We start from the raw sequence: 12,680 nt of genomic DNA, 5'->3' as shown, positions 1-12,680 counted from the left end.
GTCTGTGAACCCTTTTTTCAACAACTGTCTATAGTCTGCTAAATCATCTGGAAATTATTATAGCTATAAGGAATTATCAATATTGTGCAATGTTTCATCAAAATTGGAAAGCGGTGAGACACAACATGAAGCTAAATTCAGACCGGAACCTCATTAAGCAATGATACATATTTATAAGGCCTAAATGAAAACATTTGAAAAGACAAAATTTTATATAGTTGGAATTTATTGTTGCCTGTAGCGATTATTTGAAGTTTAGTGTGTAAGTTTGGTTTCGGGAAAGATTGGTGCAACGCCCGAGTAGTGGATACTTAAGAAAGGCGAAGGAAAATAGGCTAATTGTCTCACAGAGTCGCAACACGGGAGACGCCAAAGTCCGCATGCGCGAAGCCTCCATCTGTCTCCTCAGTGTCCAGGAGGTTGGAGGAAGATGATGCGGCTGAGCGGACCTCGTGCGTATCGCGCCACTCTTTAGACGTAGATATATATATTTTTTCACTTGCCTTGTCTAGTTTCTTGCCAAAATATATTTGCTGCTCAATGTGGAGGTGCGAGCGTAGCGACGCAGAAACTGATTAGGTATTGGTCAGAGAAGAAGAAGAAGAAGAAGAGGAAAACAGAGAAGAAGAGGGGCGAAGTGAACGGGGTTGGGCATCAAATTGCACCGGATGTCATTATACACTGTTAGTTATCAAAGACGTAAGTAGCTCCTAATGTTTGTGTGTTTTTGTGATGTTTACTGTGTGTCTGTATTGTTGGGTATGTTTTTAATTTCCAGTCTCAAACCTGTTGAGCTTAACTGTGTCAGGTTTTAATTTGAAATTATTTTTAGGAAATAATTTAAACCTATAATAGCATTTAGCTATTTCTGTTCTTATTTTTCTGTATCTTATCTCTCAGCACATTTCAGCCAACCACCACCTGTTATAAACATGAAGGAAAATACAGCAAGCCGCTTTAGCTTGCAAAGTAGTTTTAAACCATGACTGGCTGTGAATATGTGGGAACTCTAGTTTTATTCTTGTATTTTCCAGCACATGCATAAATATGCATTTAGATATTCACTGATCAGACTCTGTGTTTCTCTGGGCATTTGTACTTAGGCCCTCATCTAAGCTCGTTGATCAATTGAATTTAAGCCTCTTGAGCGGCCAGAGCTGAAACCTGCTGACACATGCGCCCCAGTCTTTTTGTTACGCTTCACCCTCTATCTCTTATCTGGCCTGTGTCTGCCTGCTGGTTGGACTACATCCTGATGTGTTATCATGCAAAATCCCTCAAAGATTGTCCGTCTCTGCAGATTATTTAATCCCTTCACCTATGTGTAACACTGGACTGAAGTACTCAGCTCTTTTCCTGAACACTCACATTGGTAAAGTAGTTACTGTATACTTGGCTATTAATTATTTAAAGGACAGCTGATCTGACTCATTGGATTAATAATAGATTAATATAAAGACAAAAGCTCTCAACTCTGTGGCGGATAAGAGCTGTTTGTTATGTAAGGCACCCTAATTAGTCTCAGTGAGCCAGACATCCAGAATTGGCCAAAGCTTGTACAGGGTCCTTAACAGAATATGAGTCTGTGGGTGGGTCACAAAACTCAGCTAAAAGCTCTTTTCCATCCTCCATATTTGAGCATTTGTGCTTTACTCATTCTGCATAAATGTTAGGGTTTAGAACAGCCAAGTAAGTGGGTGCCTTCTCTTTGTAAATGGAGATTAGATTTTCCACTTTACTCATATAATAAAAATGTCTCCTGCAGTCCAAACGCAGGCTGGGGAAACCAGAGGTCACAGACCAGCCCCGAATTGAGTATTCAATATGGGGCTGTGAAATGTAGTGAAAAATAGTGTAAACTACCCAATTAATCAGTCAGAGATAGGAATCAACCATTTTCCTTTGATCCGCTCTGAAAGGCCAAATCAGGCTGGTGAAACACTGGAAAATCTGATTGTTTTGAATCCAAATTCATTACCTTTATGTGTTTAAGTTTCAACATTCACCATTTCTATAGCAGCAACCAACATGCAAAAAATAGGTGGAGCATGTCCTTGGGCGCACTTTTTTCAAATATAAATCTGATAAAGGTTAGTGTTTTGAGGCTTAATAAAGAAAATCTTGTTCCTTAATTATTTGTCTAGTTTAAAACTAGGACCTCTATCAGAAAATCTTTGGTCATTTATGTCTTTTATGTGTTATAGTTCCAGTGTTACACATACTATACAAGCTCTAATTGTGAACATGCTTCTTTAGGGTTTGAACGTGTGTCATGCAAAGAATTCTTGGACGTCTTCAATTGCTATGACTAGTTAGCACCAGAAGAGATAGCTTGTGTTGGTTTTCCTACATTTAGTTGAGATTCACCCAGCTAGGATGTAAGCTCTTTCCCAGATCTGAGCTCCAGCTTCCCAGACCAATCAAACTCAACATGAAATCAGCACACAACACGCTATATTAAATTAACTGAATGTTTGTTGCTTAATTCATATGAGTCCGTTCTACGAGAAGTAATCCTGTGTTGAGGTAACTTGCTTGAAAGTATATTTTAACATGTTTAAATTGATTAGTTTATGATGAAAAATTTTGAGATTCTAGAACTCATAATATAATACGGGCTCATAAGAGGATGGACATTAGCTCCCAGCTCCATTTCTATGTTAGTAAACCTGACTTTTGTGATATACTTCTGACTTCTAGGTCTATAGACAATCATCCATTTAAAGTCTGTTTTGTCATAGATAAGAATTTTATACTGTCCCTAACAGCAGCATTAAAAACACAATGTTTTGTGTCTTGCAGCTGTTTGCAAAACTAGTACCCACTCAAGCTAGTAGGGCGTAGCCCTGTGTCCCACTGATGTGGTGTGCATGACCTGTAATTTAATTTTTGTGTCCCTTTGGTGTTTTCTGTCTCCGCAGTTTAATCACAAGCAACGGTAGAGCCATGGAGGTTGTAACACATCTTGTGAATGACACAGTAGAGTTTTATAAATGGAGCCTTACTATAGCAGGTAAGATGGGTTCACCGATTCCTGATCCACTCTCACCAGCAGCGTGGCTTATGATGCACATGTAAAGATTTGAATGTTATGTAGTAATTGTTTACTTGAATTTGAAGCTTATAAAAGTACATTGTTGTATTGCTTTCCCAGGCCTGAGCCTTAGAGTCGACATCGATGTGACATAGACAGGATGGATCTATGCTACATTTTACTAAACTGCATTTTTGAATTTAGTTATACAGCTATATCTAGTTAGAATAAGCAGTAATAGTTCAAAGTTTTAAGTTCTTGTTTCTTTCACCAAGACAGCAAAGACAGTATTGAAGTGGTCTCGTAAGGCAAACAGAAACAACAATGTGAACTTTCGTATCTTTTGCGTTAAAATCATCTGCTGAAATGTGGAGGTGCACATTTCTCAAGACATGAAAGAGAAAAAAATTGTGTTGGAGATTCTTTCATATACATGATGGTTTTGAATCCAACAATTACAAGATATTTCGCATTTATACACCAAATGGTGACTTTTATTTGATTTTTTTTTACTCAAAAAAGTGCTTCAAAGCACACTCTGCTGGTTGATGTGTTCATGAACTGAAAAAAGTAGGAATTCTTAGTTTTGATGCATTTAATGAAGAAAAAAAAAGATTTTTTTATTTTTGACCTTGTAAATCAAGAAAAAATGTGTTGTCTTCTGTCTCTATGCTTGGTGATTGGTGTATTTCAAATTAAATGTTATTTACATGGTGTGAGTAACATTTCAACTGATTAATTAAAATGTTTAGGCATAAACTAATTAAACAACAGTAGAAACTCAGTAATAATTTAAACCCTCCATTTTGCCCAGACAAGAGGGTGGAGAACTGGCCGATGATGTCTTCTTCCTCTCCCACCCTGGCCATCAGCTGCCTGTACTTGATCTTCCTGTGGGCGGGGCCTAGGTACATGCAGGACCGCCAACCCTTTACACTCAGGAAGACCCTCATAGTGTACAACTTCAGCATGGTGGTCCTCAACTTCTACATCGCCAAAGAGGTTGGTGCCACTCTGGACAGATAGCAGTGTTTTAAATTTACAGTCTTATAACGTATGTCAAAGACCATTGAGTGATAAAAATAAAACTGGTCTCCAAAGAATCCATTTAATTTACTTAACATTTAGCTATTTTCTGCCATTCATACGTTTTCAGCCTATTGTATAACAGTATGACAAAAAGTAATTCAATCCAGTTTAATTGTTTAGCACCCATTTATTACAAAGGTAATCCATACTTTTTTACAAGAAAAGAAGGCTAAAGTTATTTCCAAAATTCAGTCTGATTTATTTTCCAATAATAAAGTTCAGATCAAAATAGATACAGTTCAATTCAGTCAAAATTGATTCAATTGATTAGTGGTTTATGATTGTTTGGAATACATGTGCTAAAAGCCAGGGTTTTGACAGGGTTTCAACATGTACGGTATGTTGAAGCATTTCAAGTATAAATATTGTTCCTGAAATGAACTTTTTTATTGATACAAATGTCTGTAAATGCTTGTTGCTCTGCCTTTTTGGGGTGAATCATCTTACCGTATCATTTGATTGCATTGGCCGTCCCTCCCCAACCCTGATCTCACTTTGCCTTTTGCACCCTTTTGTCAGCTCCTACTAGCATCAAGAGCTGCTGGATACAGCTACCTGTGTCAGCCTGTCAACTACTCAAATGATGTGAATGAAGTCAGGGTAAGCTTCCCCACTTGCACTTTTCACTAAGCTAATCTGTCCACACATCCTATCTTGTCTGGAGAAAATTGTATTCGTTTAACAAATGTTGACGTTTAAGGCGGTTGCTAATCACGCACACGGCCTCGAGCGCTTTCCCTGCAGCTAACAGGTGGAGTGATGCTGTAATCTTGTTGCTGACGATTAGTAGATCGCTAATTCTGCTGGGCATCAGAGCAGGAGAGAAACAGAGAGATGATGAGAGCCTGGCATTTTAGGACAAAGAGGGTGTGGTGATTGGTCACACCACCTTTAAGCTGCAGCTCCACCTCCTTTTGCAGCGCTGCATGCTCTGGCTCAGTGGGAGGGACTCCAGAGGTCAGAGTTATCATAGTGACTTTTAGAGAATGTCCTTGTGAACCATGTGCATGTCCAACACTCAGCAAATAATAGATCAGGATTAAACAAAAGTATAGATGGAGATTTGTTATATAAGAATACTTTTCATTTTTAAGAAAAATACTAATAAAATGACCTCTATGACAATTTTTTTTCTTTATTTTATTTTTTTTGTTTTATAGCCTAAAGTATTGTTTGTATTTTTTTTAACTGGGATTGTGCAGTGTAGATGTCAGCAGTCAACAGCTTTTGTTTTTGAGACAGAGGTTTGAACCAGCTTGATGTGGTAAAATTAATCTTCACAGGAAAGTTGAGCTGACTTGTCAGTGGGACCAGTTGCAAAAGCGTTCTTATGCTATTTTGAAACAACTTCACTTTTTAAAGCTTCATAGAAAGACTATTTTACAAACTTTCAACACTGCTGCGTCACTGATGGTTATTTAAACTGAAGGCAGGTCCACACTTCCTAATTAATGTTGTTGTGTGAATGCAATTTTGTAAAATAGATCCTGTAAATGGCAACATAGAACATGAACTATTTGATTCAAAAATAGTGGATAAAACTTAGGTGAATTTTACACAAATTTAAAGTGAAACCAATCTGACAAGCTGTTGGGTTCACTCAGACAGATGGTTTTCTGTTGGTCAGATACTCACTGTGCAAGTTCCCAAACCCAACCTCAAGCAATCCAAATTGTCTCTTACTTAATAAAGTTCTGTAAAAGCAGCTGAATTAAAATTTTAGGTCATTTTGCTAATTACCCTGACTTGTTTGGGTTACTAATCTTTGGTGAAACATCACCAATCCAGACATGTCTTTTTCATTCAAAAATAAGTCAAAGAAGTTCATGTCTAACATTAAGATTAACTAAAGGTCAGTTGAAAAGAGCAGGCCATTATCTGGATCACTGAACAATTATTTAGGGTCAGATTAAAGACTTCATGTTTAGTGAACTCAGCATTGAAATTATGTGATTCAAAGAACAAAGACAACAACCTGAACAAGTCTAAATAGACTTTTCATGACCAGCTAAATGATATTGATAACAAATATATTTATCTCTTCTCTGCATACGATATAGCCTGTCTTTATTGACTATAAAGCCAGTTATTTAGTCAAAGTGTGAAAGTTAAATACAACTAGCACTACATAGCTAGCACTACTTAGCAAGTGAAAGGATAATGTTACCTTAAGTGAGAAAACTCTTTTTCACTAATATTACTAAGATGTAATATTAGTGGAATTACATCTCACTAATATTAACATTACACCACAGCATCATTTGAATATTTTACAATCTTTTATCAAATCTCTAATAGTTGTTTCCATTAGGTCCGGTCAGGCTTTTATATAATTCAAAATGGCGGCCTGTCAAAAATGATGGTGCTCCTTCTAGTATTTTATCTAACCCAACAATCTGGGTCAGATTCTGACCCAATGTTTGGTCAAAGCAAACACTGTTATTCAATATTATAGCACTTCAACTGTCATCCTTAATGTCTATGACCTGCATTACCTAAAAGTTGTGTTACTGTGCAGATGTTTGACCTCTACCATCAACTCTTGCCTCCTTTATGTCTCCAGATAGCATCTGCTCTTTGGTGGTATTACATCTCCAAAGGGGTGGAGTTCCTGGACACGGTGTTTTTTATACTGAGGAAGAAGTTCAACCAAGTCAGCTTCCTCCACGTCTACCATCACTGTACCATGTTCATCCTCTGGTGGATTGGTATCAAGTGGGTCCCTGGTGGACAGTGTGAGTAAAAGCATGTGTGATTTGTTCTACAGTCCAGACTGAACCAATCTTTTGTACTTGCTGGGGGTTTATTAACAACCCGGACAAATTACATCTGAACAAATCTTGACCCTGTCTACAGCATTTTTCGGTGCAACCATCAACTCTTCCATCCACGTCCTCATGTACGGTTACTATGGCCTGGCTGCCTTGGGACCTCATATGCAGAAGTATCTCTGGTGGAAGAAATACCTCACCATAATTCAGATGGTGAGTAACACATTTAAGGATGCACCTTGCACACAAAAAAATCTCACTGTTAAACTCCTCTTAAAACTCGCTCTTTTTACTGTTTAGACATGTATTCAGGGTCTGTTATAGTTATAAAGTATTGCTGTTGATATGTACAGTATATGAACAGCATGGGATAATTTTGGGAGGGTGATGTCTCTCTTTTAGGTAAGAACTCAGTTAATAATTGTAAATGAATAAATCTGATATTAGGTTTAAATAGCGTTTACATATAATGATTATATATTGTTTATCTAAAGAAAGGGCTTCATTAATAATCACAATATTATGCCTAAAAGATGACTGTCACTTACCATTAGGAGGATATAAACCACAGGAAAAGGCTGTGAAATCTGTAATTTTTTGTTACATGCTGCACTTCTAATTACTTTGGTGTTATCAGATGCTAAATATTTAGTTTTTGTTGGTATTCAAGTGATATTCTGTCCGTGTTGATCAGCCAGCCCAAAGCAAAATAAGAGCATAACAAACCTGACAACATGTTCCTTAAAGGTTTACCTAAAAATGCAAGATTATTTGAAACGTCCTAATATAGTTGTACTATTTTGATAGATAATTGGGTCACAAGAATAGTTTTTATTAATTATCATTGATTTATGTGTGAATAAAACAATTTAAAAGCATTTGAACTCCTTTTGTGGACCTTTTGTATAACCTAAGTTATATTTTTGGTGCATAAAATTGTGTAAAAAGCATCATATTTTAATACATTTCACACAAAACTAAAACTGATTTTTCAAGTTCTAGAGCATTGTTTGTAGTTCTCCTATTTATGTCATAACATCAGGACAGATTTACCTGGGTTTTATGTCCAAATTCGCAATGTTTGGTGTTTGACCTTTGACCTGCTGATACAGACTTTGGTTGGTTCTTGCATCTTTCGCACCCTGGGTAAGCCCTCTCTTGTGTCACTCAACACACGCTCAGAAGATGTGTCTTGTGTAACTTATCAGAAAGATGAATAATTGTAGAAAAAAAATTATCTAGGTGGATGTATTCAACGGTTTCACAAATAAACTTTAAAGTATCTGTAATCACAGTAGAAAAAAATAGTCCAGAGTTGACTCACAGATATATTGTGCTTTTCACTAAATAAGAGTTTTAAAGAATCTGTATTTATTGTAGAATTATTCAGTTGAATAGTTTAAGTTTAAATAAGTAGGATTTTGAACAACCTGATATTTTAAAACAAAGATAAAATTATATTAAGTTTATGTTTTAAGCTGGTTTAGCATCTTAAATTGGCGTATGTGTTTACCAGCTTTGTCAGCACGACTAGTATTGCTAAAATAGAAATCTCCGTGTATTTCTCAGTAATTTCTTAAAGCTGAGCTTCCTGTAAAGCTGCCTACATTTCCAGATAATTGAAAGTTCAAAAGAGGGAAAAAAAAAAAAACAGAACAATTTGCTGTTCCGATTTTCAGCTGAAAGTTTTGCTCTCTCTCGTCTTTTGCAGCCTGAATGAACCACAGCGATGTCTCAACATGAGTTTAAACTGTTTTTTAATTGAATACATTTTCCTAAATCTAGATACTTTCCATGTTTAACAGATCCAGTTTCACGTAACCATCGGCCACGCCGGTTATTCGCTCTACACTGGCTGCCCATTTCCCTGCTGGATGCAGTGGGCTCTGATCGGCTATGCTGTCACCTTCATCATCCTCTTCGCCAACTTCTACTACCACGCCTACAGACGCAAACCTTCATCGCACAAAGGCGGCAAGCCAGTGGCCAACGGCACATCCGCTGTGACTAACGGCCACTGCAACATGGAAGAAGTGGAGGAAAATGGGAAGAGGCAAAAGAAGGGAAGAGCGAAAAGGGAGTGACGAAGAAAGAGGCGCGTGCCTGGCAACAATCTAAAAGTGGACGGAAAAGGAGGGAAGGGAGGGGAGAAATCAACCAGACAATCATTTCTTCAGATAATGTAGATTGACATGATTCGGGACCAACTTGAGAAGAACAGCAGGTGTCGGGTGTGTATTTATGGGCAAGTCTGTAAAAGCTTCTGGTTTTAGATGGAAGGCAGTTGTGTTGGTTGTCTGCAAAACAGTTTGTTAATGAAGAAAAACAAAATGCTGATCACATAGGCTCCATGCTCTTCTGTCCAACTATGTTTTGGACCCTGTTAGGACCAAAATGTCACAGAAAATGCACACCTGCTCAGCATTTACAACCAAAGTTCACCTCCAATTTTTGTACTCTGGATTCTAATACTGCTTTATCTAAGAGCTTAAATAGTTAATGTGCTAATTTATTTGCTAGTGCTCTAAAAAAATTTTGATTAATTTTAAGTGTTACCAAAATATTTTTTTTTTTGTTATTTAAATCTTTTGGGGGGGGGAGCAGAGGGCGTGTGTGGGAAATTATGTTTACAGATGCAGTTGATTTAGATATGGTTATCAAAGAAATTTACAAAATACTTATGTTTGCCATCTGCTTTATTTACATTGCCTTGCAAAAGTATTACTACCCCTTGATTATTTTGTTTAGCCACAAATTCCACTAATCTTTACTGGGATTTTATGTGGTAGATAAATACCAAGTAGCATTTTTTTCAGGCTACAAAAGGAAAAGAATATACACTGTAAATAATCTTTCGCACCGCTTTGGTGTGTTTCTGTGAAACTAGCAAAAAAAATTGTACAGTCTCAAGTCTTTTGCAGTCTTTAGCAGGATTTATTTCAGAGACAGCTGAGACTGTCTCTGTCTCAGCAGAGACAGTTTTCCTGTCTCTGCGGAAGAGAAGCACACACACCATGTTTCACCACAGGGATGATGTGTTTTCTTTCCCTCATACGTTGTTTTTTGCATTGAGGTCAAAAAGCTTAAAGCTCCTTTTTTTCATGTCCGCTATGTACCTTACATGACTTGTGCAAAACTGCAGATTATGACTTTAGTGTTTGTCTTTAAAAAGTGTCTCTTATTTACACTTCTCCATGCAGACAATAATTTACGAGTGCAAAGCTAATAGTTGTCTGTCAACAGATTATCCCACTGAGCTGTGGATCTTTGTTGCTCCCTCTGAGTTACTTTGAGGCCTCTTGGCTGTTTTTTTTTTTATTTATGCTCCTCTTAAAAAATGTAAAAACATGTATCTTTTTCCTTCTACTTTTAAATTTTGCTCCGCTTTATGTTGGTGTCTCACGTACAGTCCATATAAAGTATATTGGAATTTGTAACTTGATACTGTAAAAAAAAAAAAAAAGTTCAAAGTGTACAAATACTTTTGCAAGGCATTGTTACTTCTTTGCAGTCATCTACAGTTCTTTGCAAAGACTACAACTGTGCTGCATTTACAAAATTATATGCTACTACCTTTTTGTTCATCTGGAGATAAAACAAAAAGCTGATTTGAAAGACTTGGGATAAAACCTTAGAGTTGTTTTGATTTTTAGATAAACGTTGATGATCCTGTAAAAAAAATATCTTTTTTATGGGTCTTCACACATTATTTCTTTTTACTGTGCGTCATAGATGAGTTTCAAGGATATTGTCTGACTGCCAATTAGGACCGCAGGGAAATTCATCCGAAAGGAAAAGCTTTTTTTTTTTTTCAAGAAATCAGCAGGTCATTTTATTGTCTTGTCTAAAGAAAGGTGACTGCTTCCTGGCTGCACAATTAAATGAAATAAAGAGACTGTCAGCACTGCATAGATTCTTGTGTTCTTGTGTTAGTGCATGTACTGTAGATCAATTGGAAATGACTGTTTTGATGACACTTCTCAATACAGATGAGCCTGATTCCATACCTAATGCAGATCTAAATCCCCACCATCCGCTTTGAACGTTCTCCCTATTTTCCTTCCTCATTTTGTCTTTCCATTTTCTCTGGATCTCCAAGTTGGAAAGATCTCCGAGAAGGTCTCTGTGTGAGAGAGAGGCTGTACCTGCAACCTGTTCAGACAGATCTGCCCTAATCTTTGAAAACAAATTGGCTTTAGCTCCAAAAGAGCTTATTTCCACGTCACTCCACCAGCTATCCAAGGAAGCAGGTCACTGTCAGAGAGCCTACCCGCTAATCTTTCAGCAGGTAGCAATTGTAAAAGGAGACAAGCGGGAGTGTAACTGTGAAATTTACATCTAGTTGCAATTTCTGCATACACATGAATGCTTTTTCTTCAAAATAAATGCATTAATAAAGGATGATTTTAAAGAATACTTCAAAACAAGTAGACAGTTACAAAATGTAGTTTGTTTGTTTGTTTTTCAAAACTACATTTTGTAAATTTTATCATTCCTGTGCATCATTTGCTTTTCTTTTCCTAGTCGTTTTACTCAGCCCATTATTCCCCCCTTTGAATGACAACGTTTTTTTGTGAACCACCCCCCTCTGCCTCCTGGCATCAAAGTAGGGGTAAAAAGGACTGTTAGAGGTAAAGATGTGACAGATATTCTGGATGAGTTCAACGCGAGGGAACACATTTGTCCTCCTCAGGGACATAGAGGGATCTAAGCCAAGGACTAAGAGGATTGCAAAGGCCGGGTCAAGGCTTTTAGCACAGGGCACTATAACCTGCTCCCCCTCCATGCTGCAACAGGAATGAACAAAACTGTTTGCACGTTACTGGACAGGCACTCAGACTTATGGAGCGGATTGAGCAATTGTTAATAAAACTAGCTGTATTCAAATACAACTTGAGTCAGCAGAGATGGCTTAGAAAAACTATTTACATGTTGCTAAATTTGTCTTTACTTCATTGTTGTTGTTTTGTTGTTTTTTTTGTGTGTGTGTGGGTGTGTGTGTGTGGTGTGTGTGCGTGTGTGGGGGTGTGTGTGTGTGTGTGTCAACAGGTTTGCTGGGGCTTAGAGTTGCATGAAATTGCTGATAGTCTGCAGACCACAGTATGAAACAGGGTGAAGGGTCATTTAGCAGAGTTTAAATCCTTACAAACCTGACCGGCTTCTCACTCATCTCATTAGCAGTTAAATGACTAAGAGAGACTAAGGGAGTGGAAACAGTCAGCGTTTTACTGGCTCTAGGTCTGTGGAACAGCTTACCCTCGGTGTCGCTGCACTGAAGTATGGAGAGCGACCTCTGCTGGACCATATTTATCTCTGGATCATTCGTGTGGGGGTAAATACAAGAATTATCAAATTTTAACTTCTCTTGAGATAATATTTATCAGTCTATCTCAGTGAATTTTAATATTATTAAAAAAGTTAATATATTTTTTCTAATATCAATTTAAAAAGCCCAACTAATAAGTAACTGATTTAGCTCACAGATTAACATTGGAGGGTCCCAGCGACTGTCTGCTGAACTACTGTCTAGTTTGTAGTATGACTATAACATTTCTTTTTTAGAAAATGTTTCCTTTGTCGACTTAATCTGCAACATACCACTAAGAATCCCTCAACCAACACAATATTACAGATCAGGCAAAGGATATCATGTTATGGAGGACCAGTTTTGGTCCTTCATTTCAGATGGAGCAAAATACTAATTGGTTGATTGAAAAACATTTATTTCCACCTATCAGCACGCGTTAGACTTACATATGAAATTCCAATGAACACAATAAAACGTG

At 37.3% G+C, this 12,680-nt stretch overlaps 1 protein-coding gene across 1 annotated transcript; it reads left to right on the top strand.

The window, feature by feature from the left end:
• The first annotated feature begins 358 nt into the window (after positions 1–358).
• On the top strand, positions 359–10,803 carry elovl4b (ELOVL fatty acid elongase 4b). Its single transcript, XM_032584438.1, has 7 exons — positions 359–699; positions 2,922–3,013; positions 3,849–4,036; positions 4,643–4,723; positions 6,687–6,858; positions 6,980–7,107; positions 8,700–10,803. The coding sequence occupies exons 2-7, from the start codon at positions 2,947–2,949 to the stop codon at positions 8,976–8,978; spliced, it is 915 nt and encodes a 304-aa protein (XP_032440329.1). The 5' UTR covers positions 359–699; positions 2,922–2,946; the 3' UTR covers positions 8,979–10,803.
• The last annotated feature ends 1,877 nt before the right edge of the window (positions 10,804–12,680 follow it).

Source organism: Xiphophorus hellerii, chromosome 15 (genome assembly GCF_003331165.1).
Source record: "Xiphophorus hellerii strain 12219 chromosome 15, Xiphophorus_hellerii-4.1, whole genome shotgun sequence".
NCBI classification, from domain to species: domain Eukaryota; kingdom Metazoa; phylum Chordata; class Actinopteri; order Cyprinodontiformes; family Poeciliidae; genus Xiphophorus; species Xiphophorus hellerii.
The sequence above is the reverse complement of the archived record's forward strand: the minus strand, read 5'-3'. Positions and strand labels throughout refer to the sequence as shown.

Coding starts and splice junctions, on each gene's coding strand:
- elovl4b (XM_032584438.1), top strand. CDS start 2,947: ATGGAGGTTGTAACACATCTTGTGAATGACACAGTAGAGTTTTATAAA. Junction 4,037..4,642: donor ACTTCTACATCGCCAAAGAG/GTTGGTGCCACT, acceptor CCCTTTTGTCAG/CTCCTACTAGCATCAAGAGC. Junction 4,724..6,686: donor ATGATGTGAATGAAGTCAGG/GTAAGCTTCCCC, acceptor TTATGTCTCCAG/ATAGCATCTGCTCTTTGGTG.